We start from the raw sequence: 15,651 nt of genomic DNA, 5'->3' as shown, positions 1-15,651 counted from the left end.
CGCCGGAATGGACTTCATACGAAAAAAATCGAAGAAGTTATGAATTTTCAAACTTGTCGTGACATTTCAGAAAACACACTTTTTTGCCGAAAAGTCCCGACGCTCTTCAAAATTCTGGGCGTTTTCAGTGCATAATTGGTCTTCGACCCGAACATATGAAATTTCGGGAATAATGGCACGGATCTGCAGTTAAAATTTCGAGTGAATCTGACAAGCGGATTATGAGATATGAATTTTTTAATGTCCGAAAACCTGCTGTTCAGCATCATTTTTCACTGTAACAGCTCAGGTAATTTGCAAATTTGACCACCTTCTTCACATAATACATTATCGAACCCAACAAGAAAAATGAAGTATACATCAAAAAAAAACTTTCTACATAGGTCTCGCTTCAAGACAGTAATCCACACAGGAGATATGAATTTGTGAATATTCGATGGACTGTACAGAGCGGCAAACCCGAACTTTCAGAAACAATTAATTCCCGCCACTTTCCTTGATGAAATAGCTTTCGACTCGAACACAAAAAATGTAGGGAATGTTGAAGTAGTCCCGACAACGAGGGAATCAGACTCATAGCACCTTCCAGATGAGACTTGCAAATTTTATATTTCCGCTGTATAAACCGAATTTCACACCGCATTTTCTTGAAACCCTGAGACCTCTTTATTATTTTTCTCCAATTTTGATTGACGAAATAAACGTCATCCATAACTTATAGCTCAGATAAATTAAGAGGGTAAATTTTGGGGTGCAACACCTGTTCCAAAGACACCTCCAGCCAAAAGCTTTGATTCTGAACGGAATCGACGTCTTCCACAGATGTTCAAAATGATGTTTGCAAACCGCTTCTAAGACCATTTCATTCTGCACAGGCGAACATGGATCAACTTATATCCGCTTTTAGTTGCATAAACCTCCATTTCGTTGTTGTTCTAAATAACATAATCCTGCACATTACATTCCAATAAGCATCCAACAGAACCATCCTTAAGTTTACCTTAGTTGAGTTGACGACGGGATCATGTGAAATTGGAATTCCAAATTCCCCCCAAGTCCAACAGTTATCGTATCTACTCCCAGCTTCTTCTACGCTACAGCCTTTTGAATTACTCAAAGCCTAAAGATCGGGAAACATTGATTTCAGATTCTTATCTTTGATCCACACCGCGCTCCAAAAAGGTGTGCTAGCGTCATTACCTACTACGAAACTGCACCTATTCAGAAAATCCTAGCTAAAATACCTCTTCTCTAAATTAATAAGGTCTTTCCACCAATTAGATTTAGAAATATTGTTATTAGAAACGATGTCGTTTTGAACCTGCAGTTGTATGTTCCTGTATCTAGCAGACAATACTTCCCACCATTTCGAACTTTCACCTTCCCGAATCCTCCATTCCCACTTTAACATCAATGCTGTATTGAAGTCCTCAATGTTTTTCAGCCCTATTCCTCCTTATTTCAGCGACAGGGTCAGGAAATTTCACCCTATCTGTCATACCCCAAAATTTGCCCATACTATTTCTCCTGTTCAAAATCAAATCAAGGTACAAAGTTCAAGTACACCTCCATACAATAAAAAATGAAGGAGTTATGACTTGCACAATTTTGCAAAAATTGAGAAAATACGTGGAAAGTCAAATTGAGTAAATTTGATAATTTTTTGACTAATTGGCCCACTATTTGGCTTCCAAATAAGCCCATAATATCAAAATAATTCTTTATATCCATTATTTTATTTTTATGATATTTATTTATGTTTATTTTGAATTTTATTCATGTAAACATTAAATAAATTATTAAAAATAGAAAATGAAAGAATTAAATCATATATGCTATTTCAATTGCTTCTAGAAACCAAATATTTGGCCTTGGACAGCAAATGGAGCGTGTGAAATTGGATGAAGATTTGATTGAGACCAAAATAGCAAAATTTCATATGAATCTCAAATCAAACCTCAATCATAAGAATTATGTAGATTTGGTTTAGTTTTGTTAACCTAAATAAATCTCTTATAAGTACATGACTCTCAAAGGCGACACGAAAAAAAAAAAGAAAATAAGGATTGGAGGCAAAAAAAAATCGCAACTCAGAACCCCTATACAAAGCAAGAAAATCGTGAAAGGGAAGGAGGCAGAAGACAATCGATTCAAGCGAAATAGAGCATCCCGATTGACTCCTTGGTACTTTCTGAGCATAAATCGACCTTCACCATCGACCAAAATACCCAGAAACGTAAAATCCCGCTCATGAATGAGTCATATATTTTTTGATTCGATTCCATACATCCACGCGTTTTTCATGTGATTTGATTACATGTTTATGTTCATAACTGTGATTCGATGCTTTCTGGATAACTGGATTAAGTTTTAAGTGCAGGATGAAGAATTCACCATGTTTATGGTTCTTGGACTGAGAATTGGGAATTCTGATTACAGGTAGAATTAGCCCAAATTAGGGATGCTATTGAACTTAGGAAGCGATTTCCGATTGATCGATGGTCGTATTTGGAATTTATGTATGGTATTCTGTTGAGTTTGTTATATGCAGGGCTATGGCTACCCACGAAAACCGTGGGCAAAACTGTATGTATTTGCAGGGCATAAACGAAGAAGAAGACCCCTGGATGGCGCGCGTTTTTTAATTTTCCAGCAACTGTTTTATTTTATTTTATGTTGTTTAACGCAGAATGGATTGACAACAAATGATCATTGGCTTGTTGGTGAAGAGAAGCGCGTTGGTGTAATACGGAGGGGGTTCGATCTTTGCTCCCCACACTATTTTGTTGAATTTCTCTGATTTCTCACATTCGTAGATCCTATGTATGCAATTAAGGCGCGCCTACGGTGTTCCCTAATCTCTGGCCATCAGATGTGTGCCCTATCAGATCTCACGCACATCAGAATCGCACCTCTACCATATACCCTCAGTCATGCGCAGCATAGAATCCAAGCTGAGTTCCTTTTAATTTTTATATACAACTTATCTATTTTTATTACTTTATACTATTTATATGTTGTTTCTTTTAACATCCTTTTAATTATCTTTTTCTTCACGAAGTTTTATTCTTAATTTCTTTTTCTTTTTTTCATAAAAAATATTAAAATAAAAAATATTTATTTTAATTATTGTTAATATTTCTATTGGATTTTAATTGATTTACTTTGTTTGAATTACTTAATTAATTATAAATATTTTTGTTGATTTGATAAAAATATGTATTGGGGTTAGAATATTTAATCGAAACTCTATTTTCACCAATTTAATTAATTAGGTTAAAAAAACCAATAATTAATTAATCTGATCTTATTTATTCTATTAGCCATGGTTAACTCGTACCCTAATTAGGGTTTACGATGATCATTCCATACACTGAAATATTTGTTTCTTCGTGTCTTTTTTCGGGTTATTCTTCAAATACACTCCGACTACGCGCCACGTCAAATGCAAAGCTAAGTTCTAATTTCTTCTTATTTAATATTTTTCGCCTATTATTTTGTTTTAATTAGGGTTTGATTGCCCCTGTCAATGAAATCCCTCTACACTCACTTCCTCTTATTTCTCTGTTCAATTATCAGATGGTCAGAGTCAATGCTTCAATCTACCTCCAATTCTCAACCTTCATCAATCGAAGCTAAGTTTTCTTTTACCCTTTTTCCGTAATGTTATGTTTATTTTTTAGGGTTAACCCTAGTTGCCTCAGAACAAATAATACACTCACTCTCTTCTGTTTATTCTTTCCTTTTCAATTTTCAGGGTTTGTTGACCGCCAAGGCTACGAGTGTTGGTAACCCTAAACCCTAACCTTAAATATTTTATGCTTTATTATTACTTATGTCAAACCCTATTAAGGGATCCGCTGGTTACAATTTCCCTCCCCCGTATTTGTGTGATTATATTATTTAAATTGCGTGGTTAGTAATTTAGGGAGTGCAATCTTGAACTGAATTAGAGCCATTTAATTATAAGATAATATATTCCGAATTGAATCACGTGATTGTTGCACACACGCACCCTTTTGGGGTAACCTCTCTGTTGCCTTGTTGCCTGTTGCATGTTGCCTTTGTGTTTTTGCAGAATAAGCTATGTCCCTCGAATTTGAGGATACCTCAGCCATGCTGCCTCGATAATTAAAGGTCATACGACCCTAAATGATGCTGCCTTCAATACACAATATGACCTTGACCCTCGGAAGTTGCCTACGGAAAAAGGCTGAGGTATCTTCTGGCTGCCTACGAAAATGGCTTATTCTGATCCTTGCCTTAGACTACCTGCCCTTCTATGGCATGGGACAGTCTTATGGCAAAGGATGCTTCGACGACCCTTCAACCTCCAAACGAAAGGCTTCCTGCCCTCTTATGGCAAGGATAGACTCTTTCATTCTGAAAGGCTAAAAAGAGACCTATCATCTGAGTTTAAGTAATTGCCCCTAATTGCCTTGCAATGCTCAAACTTTCATTATATTCTTTCTCATAATTTTTCAAAAGGGCTACGCTCATTTACGAGCTAAAGTCCCTATCTCTTTCATCTACATTTTCTAAACAAACGAGCAAGCAAAGCAATTAAGAGCCCATGGAAAACCATGGATGCAAAGGGTGCCTTACACCTTCCCTTTGCATAAATTACCCCCCGAACTTAGATTTCTTTAAAGGGTTTTTTTCTGTTTCTTTTAGCCTTTCCGAATACTGTTTGGATAAAATAAAAGTCGGTGGCGACTCATGCTTAACCGCGACATTTCGATCGATAAAAAGTCAGTTCACCGTATTACAGAACTGGCGACTCTGCTGGGGATTAAAATTCGATAAAAGAGGGGTTACCTTAAAAGTTTAGGAATCACTTAAATGTTTTCTATTGCTTGCTTTGCTTGTTTTATTTTTCAGGGTTGTTTTGGGAAAATTGAAGGACGAATCCTATTCCCGGATTCAAGAACACTTAAGATTAGGAGTGGCATAGTCATGGAGACCCCCCTTGTGCATGCTTGGGGTTGGTCAAAATGAAGTTCACACTTGAGTTAGGCCTCCACTGGTTGTTGTGTACCTCTTTTGCATGAGAGAGGTTTATGCATGTATCTTTGGGTGCGTCGGAGCTCAAGGACCTTTAGTCACCTTTAACCCATCCTGACTTTTAGGAACGTAGTGGGAGGGCTATTCTTGGTGCATGCCAAGTTATGGTCGCTACCCGATACTACAGCTCAGATAGGTTTCTTCCTAAAGTATCATTGCGTGGTATGCATTTACCATGTTCGAGGGTGCTTTAGAGGGGGCTGACAATTCTGAGTCACTTGGTAGAACCCGTTGCTGAAATCTCCTTATTCATAGAAATACCCTTGGGAAGGACACCTGATCAGACTCCATGCAAGCCTTAAGCCAAAAATTGTGTGACTTGTGTGACTTGCGTGACTTGTGTGACCTGTTTATGTTTGCTACTAACCTTCGTTCTTTGCAGGTTTTGTTAAAAGGACATGTTTGCCCTTACCATCTCACACTATGCCTAACTAACTTTATTCGCATAACATCATGACATCATGACATCATAAGCATAACATGATTAACTAACCCTTTCAAGGATCTTAGGAATTTAGGGCGCACAATTTCAGGTGCTCTTATCAAGGACTGAATTCCTATTTAGGGGCAAGAGGATTTATTTTCTTCTGGCCACAGACCTCCCAATTCAAAGACTCAGTACTTAGCAAGGGGCAAGAGGATTTATTTTCCTCTAGCCACGTACCTTCAAATTCAGAAGTATCCCGAATCAGGGACGATGACCCACTCGATATGGTGAGCTTGATTCTCGAAAAAGGACGTTCAAAGACAAAATTCAGATTTCCTCAGACAAAGACGCGACCAAATCATCTTCTAATGTTGCTAACTAAATTCCTAAAGATCCTTGAAAATATTGCATTTAGCATTCATAACATCGCATAATAGGTTTCTGATAATAGATCTCTCATCCTGCCTCGCTGTTTATTTCAGCATCATGAACCTTGAACAATCTGTTAAGGATCTCCAAGCTCAAAACACTGAGTTCCAAGCCTTGATTCTGAATTTGTCCAAGGGGCAAGAAGTGCTGAAATCCATGCTGACTAAAAAGAAGAAGAAGGGTAAGAAGACTCGGGTGAAAAAGCTTAGACCGACCTTGCAACTCAGGGATGCTGAAACCTCTGAAGACAGTGATGAGGATGAGCAAGGTGATGATGCTAGTATCAAAACCGAGGCAAAAAGTAACCATGATACTGCCAAGCCTTCTGAAGAAGATGAAGACTATCACCATGAGGATGAACATCCTGACGACAAATACAAGCTGCTTGAAGAACGTATGAAAGCCGTAGAAATTCAGAAGATACCTGGACTGGATTTTGAAGAATTGGAACTCGTTCCTGGAGTCATTATTCCTCCGAAATTCAAGACTCCCGCCTTTGCTAAATATGATGGGATTTCATGTCCCAAGTTGCACTTGAGATCGTATGTAAGGAAGATTCAACCTCATACTGCTGATAAGAAACTTTGGATCCATTTCTTTCAAGAGAGCTTGTCTGGAACTCAACTCGAATGGTACTATCAACTGGAAAGTACCAACATCCATACTTGGGAAGATTTGGTTGTTGCCTTCTACAAGCAATACCAATATAATTCTGATCTCGCACCAACTCGCATGCAACTACAAAGCATGTCTATGGGACCCGAGGAAAGTTTCAAGGAGTATGCTCAAAAATGGAGAGATCTAGCTGGAAGAGTCAAACCCTCCTTAGCTGACAGAGAATTGGTCGATATGTTTATGAGTACACTGACTGGTCCTTTCTATAGTCATTTGCTGGGAAGTTCATCATCTGGATTCACTGAACTCATACTGATTGGGGAACGTGTCGAGAGTGGCATTCGAAGTGGTAAGATTCAAGTGGCTACATCCTCAAGTACTACAAAGAAGCGTTTCAATGGGAGGTCAGATTCCAATGCTGTGTATGGGCAGAAAAGGATAAACCATGATCAATCTATTGGGGCAATTCTGAGCTCCACACCGGCGCCTCAACATTTTTTATTCTAGCAGATAGCATATTACTTTATAAAGACATCCAACTAAGAAGATGGGTCGGTAATCTTCTAGGCCAAGCGGTATGTTCTTCTTTGGAATCAAGGTAAAGAAAGATGAAGTTATTGCTTTTGATAGAACAGTAAATTCATGAAAATTATTGACGTAACAGATAAAATCAACCTTTAAGAAGGCCCAACACTATTTGATAAAGAAGAAATTATAACCTTCCGGCCCCAAACTCTTGGAACTATCACAACCCCACACTGCTTCTTTGATTTCAGATTCAGAAAAAAGGGAGCTCTAGAGAATTGGACTCCTCCTGAGATAGAGATTTGAAGCTGATGTCTTCCAATAGAGGGCGACTATTGTCTTCTTTTTTGAAAGATTCTGAAAAAAAACTCCTAGTCTCTTCCTTGACTTCCTCCACTGATTCTAGCAGGCCATTAGGAGACGGTAACATTCCTATGAAATTCCTTCGTCTTCCTTCCTTCAAAATTTTGTGAAAAAATCCGTTGTTACCGTCTCCTTCATTGTCCTATTTCACTCTCAATTTTTGAAGGATCATGTTTTCTTTAATCCTCAAGTCAAGCCACATCCGTATAACGACATCGCTACACTTTGCTATAACTCCTTCAGTATCTTCTTCCCTGCACAAAACCAGAAGATTGTCTGCATCATTGAATATTTGAACTCCTTCAATCTCCAAGTCCTATTTTCCAAAGACCGATTTGTTCCATGAAGTGAGTTTAAGATTCAGAATCCTTAATTTTTCTTTAAGGATGTAATATCCTCTCCCTATAACATCAATGCCCTTCCATCCGGTCTCTACAAAAGCTAGAAAGTCCTTATTTCCAAACTATTCGTTGTTGACACGGTTCGGTTTAGGACCCCAATTCAATCCATCTACGATGAGCCAAATAGGACAGTGGTCGGATATGTCCATGTTGCCAATCTTCTTCCCCGTGATATACAAGCTTTTAATCATATTTGTATACACAAGAAACCAAGTAACTATTTTAATTCATCATGGTATGCTTATTTTTATAATTTTGACTTTACTTACAGATAATGCAAGGATATATATTAATATTTCCATACTCTTAGGGTTTGGCGCAAGGCGTGTCACTTCTTCTAAAGTTTCAGACAGGACCATCACTCGAAAGATACGTGCTTGCACCTTAAGATTATTCAAATTCCCAGTGGCTTCAATATGTTGTTAGCAGATGAAGATGGTTTAAACAGGATCGTGACGAAGAAGCTACTCGAGAAGCTCGGTTGTCAAGTAATTGCGGTTTCGTCAGGATTTGAGTGTGTGGGTGTTATAACTGGCTCTGGTGGTAACGCATTTAAAATAATTATGTTGGATATTCACATGCCTGAAATGGATGGTTTTGAAGTCGCGACTAGGATCAGGAAATTCAATGGCCCTAAATGGCCTTTGATCATAGCTCTCATAGCAAATGCAGAAGAAAAAAAATGAAGGATAGATGCATGCTGGCAGGAATGAATTGAGTGATTTGGAAACCAATTCTACTTCATTAGATAGCGGACGAACTTGGAACAGTCCTGCATCGTTCAGGTGAAAAATTGTGAATACAGTTTCTATACTCCTCAGATATCTTAGATTTTTAACGATACCGATTGCTTAAAAATAGTCAGTTTATTTTGTAGTAGTTGTAGTTGTGATTGAGTCTTTTGACAGTGCAGGTTTTGACTCGTGATTGTGTTGCAGCCATGAATGTGGTTGCTGCATTGCAGTTGTGATTGTGATGTAGTCTTGCAGATACAATTTAACCGTGTTTGGTATCTGCAGTCAGAATCAAATGTGATTTCAACCATAACCGTTATTTATCATAATTTAGAGCATTGTATTTTCTTAAACAAACTATGAATAGAAAACTATTATAAGCTAAAACGCCATACAATCACTTTAAAAGTTTGGAAAATTTCTAAAATATTTGAGAAATCCATCTCTAAACAAGTTTTCAATATTTCCACTATCCATGCAACACGTTAACAAAATAATTCTTTCTTGTTAGGAAACTATTGAATCAAGGGAAATTGATTTAGCGAAATTTTTTATAACACATAGTTTTCTTCCATGACTTGGAGAAACTCTCGATAAGACAATTTCATTCTATAAAGATCAACAAAAGATTGAGAGGTAACACTTATAAACATGTCAAGTAACAAATCTTTTAGAAGTAATTGTAGATTGAGAGGTAACACTTATAAGCATGTCAAGTAGTAAATCTTTTACAAGTGATTGTATGAAAGATGAAGAAGGTAATGCATGATATTTATTGTTTCTTTTATCTTAGAATGATTTAGTTGGTGCCATTTGGATTTTCAAAAATATTGAATTCTTGGATTCAAATATTTTTGAAAACATTACAAAAACATTTGGTGTGATGTATAGTTGAGGTTGAAACTTACAATGTTAAACTTTTTAACTTATCTTGTATGACTTTTACTGCAGTATATTGTAAAAAAATATTTTTAGTTCAAAGAGAAGAATAAATCATTAATGTATTATATAAACTATTTATTCTTTTCAAATTTTGTTATAAACTAAAATAAACATAATAAATATTCTCTAGAGTATGTAAATATATCAATTTAAACTCTAAACTATATAAAATATATTAATTTAAATTTAAAATATATGAAAAAAATTAAGAGGAAAAAAATATGTTATATTAGGGGTTTCTAGTGAGTTTATGAACACACGGAAAAATGTTAAAACTCACATCATAAAAGAAATTTAAAACTCAATTATAAAATATGTATTTGGAGAATTTGAGGAAGGCATAATCAAAAACAAGAGTAATGTTTCATATTACAAGTGAGCGACATCACATGTTCATCAAAAACTTAAAATATTAGGTATTTGAGTTATCTCTCTTATAAATTTAATATTCTACAATTCATAGTTGGTGTAAGACTCAACCACTCACACTTGAACTCAAATATCTTTCTCACAAGGTGAATTTCCACCTCCTACAACATGATCCAACATAGGATTTTCTGTTCTCCCACCAAGCCGAACTAGGGCTCTCAATCAATTGTAAGAAAGTTCTTGGATATAACCTATCAAAAGCTAAAATATTTGTTTTAGTGGAATTCTCAGGAAGAAATTTTTGGGACGTGGAGTAGGCCAAGAGATCAAACGAACCTCTATAAATCCTGGCACAATCTCTATAAACTCTTTCTCTTCATTTTCTGTCGTTTCCTTTTATATTTCCATACTTCCTCTTCCCGCTACTTGGAGGAGGTGATACAGTGGAATATCTCAGCTGGTGCGTGGGGGACATTAGAATGTCTTTGGAATTTGTAGAGTTTTTGAGAAACTCATCATTGTCTTTCATATGGATTTTCCAATATTAACAAACATTTAATACCTTCTGAGCGAGTGCTCTCCCACCAATGTAACTTGTAACACCCCATTTCTACCTGGCGAATTTTTATGAGAATCAGAGTTACAAAATTCCAACACATAAGTAGGATGTCACATTTTCAACTTAAAACAACAGCAATTATCGCATATGCCAAAAAGATACATAACACTTAAAACTCGGATGAACCGATAACAACATATACTAATCTTTGAAAATAAACCAACTTTCATTAAATAAGCAGCAGAATCACAATTACAACTTAAATGACATATTATCTTGTCCAACTGAAAAAAACTTTAAAAACGACAAATCATTTATTAATATCAACTTAAAATTCAGCAACTAAACATGTATTAACAACGATAAAGCACAAGCGTTCATCCCCGAGTGTTACGTATCAGAGCGACCAACACCTGACTCGAACTAATGAAGATAATTAGCCTTCATCCTGGGTTACCTGCGCGTTACAAACATAGGGGTAACATTCAAATAGAAAGGGTGAGATATCGGACCATATAATTGAGTGTATGATAAACAATATATTATATCAGATTATATAAAATAACCACTTCAACAACTTTCAAACAACATTCGTCGCCATTAACATAATATAACAACTAAGTTATCATCGCAACAACAACTCAAAATGCAACTCAGAATGCGACTCATACAATGCACATGCATATGGTACCGATGGAGTAGAACTCCCAACTTAAAATCCGTCAATTATAAGAGGCGTCGACAAGGCATAAGCCTTCAACTTAAAAACAAGGCATAAACCTTCAACTTAATATTTGCCAATCCAGGCCAACTCACCGAGCATCAGCTCCAACTGGATATGCTATGTATGCGACAACAATATAAATGCGACAACAACAACACAACAACAACATAACAATAATTTCTACATCGGCCATAAGCCTACAACATACAACGATAACAACAACAACACAACAACAAATCAACTTTGGCGTAAGCCTACAACTTGATTTCTTTGCCAATTAATAGAGGCAAAACATCAACAACAACAACAACTTATCAACAATTACAACATAACAATGATAGAAACATTCTTCAACAAAATTCACGTCACCTGTGAAGGATAGAAAAACACTTAGAAAGGGGGGGTTTGAATAAGTGTAGCTTTAAAACTTGTAAGATAAAAACAATTCGCACAATGATTTTTATCCGGGTTCGTTGTTAACTAAAATACTCCAGTCCACCCCCTTGGAGTGATTTACCTCACCTGAGGATTTAATCCACTAATCACACGAGATTACAATGGTTTTCCACTTAGACAACTTCTAAGTCTTCTAGAGTATACTGATCACAACCTGATCACTCTAGGAACAATCTGCTTAGATACCCTCTAAGACTTTCTAGAGTATACTGATCAACAACCTGATCACTCTAGTTCTTACAACTTAATGTAAACAAATTCTAAGAGTTACAATGCTTCTTATAAAGCTATTATCACAACTGTTATTTTCTCTTAAGTTTAAGCTTAATCTCACTAAGATATTACAACAGCAATGTAGTGAGGTTGATGATGTTTGAGAGCTTTTTGAATTTGACAGCGTTTCTGTATATTTGTGCAAGTGTTCTTTTTTTAGCTTCTCATCGGAACTTCAATATATAGGCATTTGAGAAGATGACCGTTGGGAGCATTTAATGCTTTGCGTATTCCGTACAACATTGCATTTAATGTTTCACTCTTTTGTCAACTACCTCGAGCCTTGCTTTCGCTGTGTCTACTGACGTTTCCTTTAATAGCTTTCAACGTTCTTTTTTTCAGTCAGCGTAGCCTGCCAGCTAGTACTTGCTTCTGATATGATGTTTGTGTAAACAACGTTTGAATATCATCAGAGTCAAACAGCTTGGTGTAGAGCATCTTCTTGTCTTCTGACCTTGAAATGCTTCTGAGCGTGATACCATGAGAACTTCAGTGCTTCTGATTCTGATCTCAAGTCCTTCTGATGCTTCCACAGACCATGTTCTGATTCTGCTTGACCATCTTCATATGTCTTGCCAGACCATGTTCTGATGTTGCATGCTGAACCTTCTGAGTCAGTGCTTCTTGCGCTGATTTTGTGCATACTCTTTATATAATTCCTGAAATGGAAATTGCATAGTATTAGAGTACCACATTATCTCATACAAAATTCATATACATTGTTATCATCAAAACTAAGAATATTGATCAGAACAAATCTTGTTCTAACAATCTCCCCCTTTTTGATGATGACAAAAACATATATAAATGATATGAATTTGTGATCAGAATATCAGACGGCTAAAGACAATTACACAGCTATAGCATAAGCATATAAACATAGTGTGTGAATATGTCTCCCCCTGAGATTAACAATCTCCCCTTGAGATAAATAATCTCCCCCTGAAATAAATACTAGAAGAAATTTATAAATAAAGGACTTCCCTGAGTATTTTCCATTTCAGTTGAGACGATCACATATGCTTAGATCTTCAGAACATTCATAGCTTATGATTCTTGCTTCCATAGGACAGCTTCAGAACTTGAATTTCTTTTTGAATCATTGCATGCTAGATTGTATCAGAACATTGTTGAATGTACCAGAGCATCATCAGAGCATCTCTACATCCTGAAATGTTACAGAACAAACTAAACGACAAAAGTCAGAGCATGAATGAATCAGAACATAAAATATGTATTAGAACATATAATATGTATCAGAGCAAAAACAATAATGTTTCAGAGCATATTTAGAACTAAAACATGCATCAGAACATATAAGGAATAAGAATGAGTTAGAGCATATTCTATTATCAGAATATCATAACATTCTTCCTTCTTGCTTCTGATCTTGAAGCTTTACAGCACTCAGCTTGCTTCAATTTCCATGAGCTTTATTCCATACATAATTGCTTTTCCCCATGTCTTTGCTTCTAATGTTGAGCTTTTAAGAATATCTTCACTTCCTGTAAAACACTCAAAGACATAGAACTTGCAATTTCTTGTTAGAAATATGGAGACTTTCTCCCAGCAACTGATAATATAAATCAGATCATTTATCACATTTTCTCCCCCTTTTTATCATAACATCAAAAACACAAAAGATTCAGATGAAAAACAAAACAAAATGAGAGAAAAGAAGGATAACTTTCATTGATTGCAAAAGGAGAATTGTCAGAAGGTACAAGGAAGATGCATAGAAGATAGATGCAAGAAACAAAGAGAAACTACTAAGACACAAAAGGACTAAGATGACCCTCGCTTAGACATAATCTTGGCCAGCATGTCATGAATCCCAGCGTTGCTCTCAGTCTGCCTCTCCATGAAAGAGCGGAACTCAGCATTGATAGTATCTTGCGCGTCCATGCGAGAAGCTAGGTCAGCTTGGTTCTTCTGAATAACCTCTAGAGTCTTCACCAGAAGAGAGGGTTCACCAGAAGAAGCTTCACAACTTCTGTTCAGAGGGACAGCATTCTGAACTGCAGCTTCCATTGTGAGATCATCATCTTGATTTTCCTCAACAGGAATAGACTCAACAGGATGATCTTCAGCATCAGCTTCTCTCATATCAGCATCTTCTTCATACTCAGGAGCAGGAAGATCAGAATCTCCATTCTCAAGAGCTTGGAGAATGGCAGCAAGATTCCTTGGGGCAGAAGGACCTTCAACTTCTGGTGGGTCAACAACTTCTGGAATGACCAAGTTGGGGTCTTCCTCAGAAGGGTTTTCCCTCAGAAAGTCAAACAAGGACTTGAAGTCTCCAGTCAGAACTGGATACTTAGGTTTCCAGACCACAATATCCCTGCAAAGATTGGCTTCCATTTCCGCAGAAATTCGCGCTTCTACAAGTTCATCAATGAATTTCTTCTCTTCAAAGCAATATCTCTCTCCAAGACGACTGAACCAGAAGTCTTCATAGTTCCTCAGAATTCCACAAGGTCGTGGAGCAAGTTCTACACAAATTTCCTGAAGTTCTTCAAAATAAGCATCTGCTTTTCTTTGGAAGATTCTCCAGAATTTTCGCATAGCAACATCATTTAATCCAGCATGCTCAACTATTCTGAAAGTATTAAAGACTCTTCTGATATTCCTCTTTACCATTTCATAGATTACACCAATAGGGTATGCTCGGCGGGAGTTTATTTTGGTTATGGGAGAATCTGGGTTTGGGATAGAATAGGGTTGAGGCTCTCTATCCAAACGGAAGGATGATTCTGCTTCATTCTCAGAATCTAACACTACCAGCTCAGCTTCAGGACGAGGCTTGGGTGTGTAATTGCAGTCACGGAGCAATTGCTCATGTGATGCAGAATCTTGAATATCTGATACAGAAGGATTATTTTGAGAGGTGGAAGGAATGGGTTCATAGTTTGCATGAGGTGGGGGTTGAGAAATGGATATATTTGTGTGAGGTGGAAAGAGAGTTTGAAGGGGTTGGATGTCAAGAACAGGGGTTTCAATGGCCTGGTCAGAAGCAAGGTTGGTTGTGGGTGGAGATGAAGGAATGGGAACATTTGTGATGGGTGAGTGGGGAGGAGTAAGAGTATTGGTTACAGGAGAAGAAGGAGGTGTGAGAACATGGATATTTATGGGTGATTCTGATGGGGCTTTTTCTGGTTGATTTACTGGTTCAGGGGTTTGAGCAACGTTTATTGGTGCAACTTCTGAATGTAAAGCAGGAACAGAATCAGGTTCAGAGAGATGTATACCTTTGGATACCTTCTGAATGGCCTCAACTACAGCCTCCAGTTTCCTTTGCTTCTTACTCTTCTGCTCTTCCACAATCTTAGCCTTTCCAAGAGAAATTTCTCTTCTTCTGGCAGATCCCAGTCTCTCCTTCTCATTATCAACAGCCTTCTGACCTTCAACTACTTGAGTTGTTGGTCCTTGAATAATTGCTTCTGGCTGATTCACAGCTTCTGCTTGCTGATTCATAGCTTCTTGAGCTTCTTCTTCTTCATCCGAATTATTAATGATTAATTTTCTTTTTCTTGTCTCCTTCTTTTCAGCAGCCTTTTCACTTTCCACATTCTTATTTTTCATTTTTCTCTTCTTCTTCTTCTTCTTCTCAGCAGTCTCTTTTTCTCTATCTTTATTTTCAACTACAACTTCCTGAACTTCTTCAGCAACAACTTCTTCATGAGCAGCTTTCTCAACAACCTCAGTAGCATCAGCTACACTTTGGACTACCTTTTCCTGGTTAACAGAAGGATGATCAAATTTTCGCTTTG

At 36.9% G+C, this 15,651-nt stretch overlaps 1 protein-coding gene and 1 pseudogene across 3 annotated transcripts; both read left to right on the top strand.

Annotated features, from left to right (window-relative positions):
* The first annotated feature begins 1,885 nt into the window (after positions 1 to 1,885).
* On the top strand, positions 1,886 to 8,270 carry LOC131644194 (uncharacterized). 3 transcript variants are annotated; one of them, XM_058914628.1, is made up of 3 exons: positions 1,886 to 2,236; positions 2,381 to 8,059; positions 8,135 to 8,262. In XM_058914628.1, the coding sequence occupies exon 2, from the start codon at positions 5,978 to 5,980 to the stop codon at positions 7,040 to 7,042; it is 1,065 nt and encodes a 354-aa protein (XP_058770611.1). In that variant the 5' UTR covers positions 1,886 to 2,236; positions 2,381 to 5,977; the 3' UTR covers positions 7,043 to 8,059; positions 8,135 to 8,262. The 3 variants fall into 3 exon arrangements, with proteins under 3 accessions (XP_058770611.1, XP_058770609.1, XP_058770610.1); XM_058914626.1 differs by having other exon boundaries at positions 1,886 to 7,133; positions 8,135 to 8,270; XM_058914627.1 differs by having other exon boundaries at positions 1,886 to 7,133; positions 8,096 to 8,245.
* LOC131644195 (protein EIN4-like) lies at positions 8,099 to 8,623 on the top strand (annotated as a pseudogene).
* Positions 8,624 to 15,651: the final 7,028 nt, after the last annotated feature.

Source organism: Vicia villosa, linkage group LG1 (assembly GCF_029867415.1).
Source record: "Vicia villosa cultivar HV-30 ecotype Madison, WI linkage group LG1, Vvil1.0, whole genome shotgun sequence".
Taxonomy (NCBI): domain Eukaryota; kingdom Viridiplantae; phylum Streptophyta; class Magnoliopsida; order Fabales; family Fabaceae; genus Vicia; species Vicia villosa.
The sequence above is the reverse complement of the archived record's forward strand: the minus strand, read 5'-3'. Positions and strand labels throughout refer to the sequence as shown.

Excerpts from the sequence above, each read along its gene's own strand:
- LOC131644194 (XM_058914626.1), top strand. The coding sequence starts at position 5,978 with ATGAACCTTGAACAATCTGTTAAGGATCTCCAAGCTCAAAACACTGAG.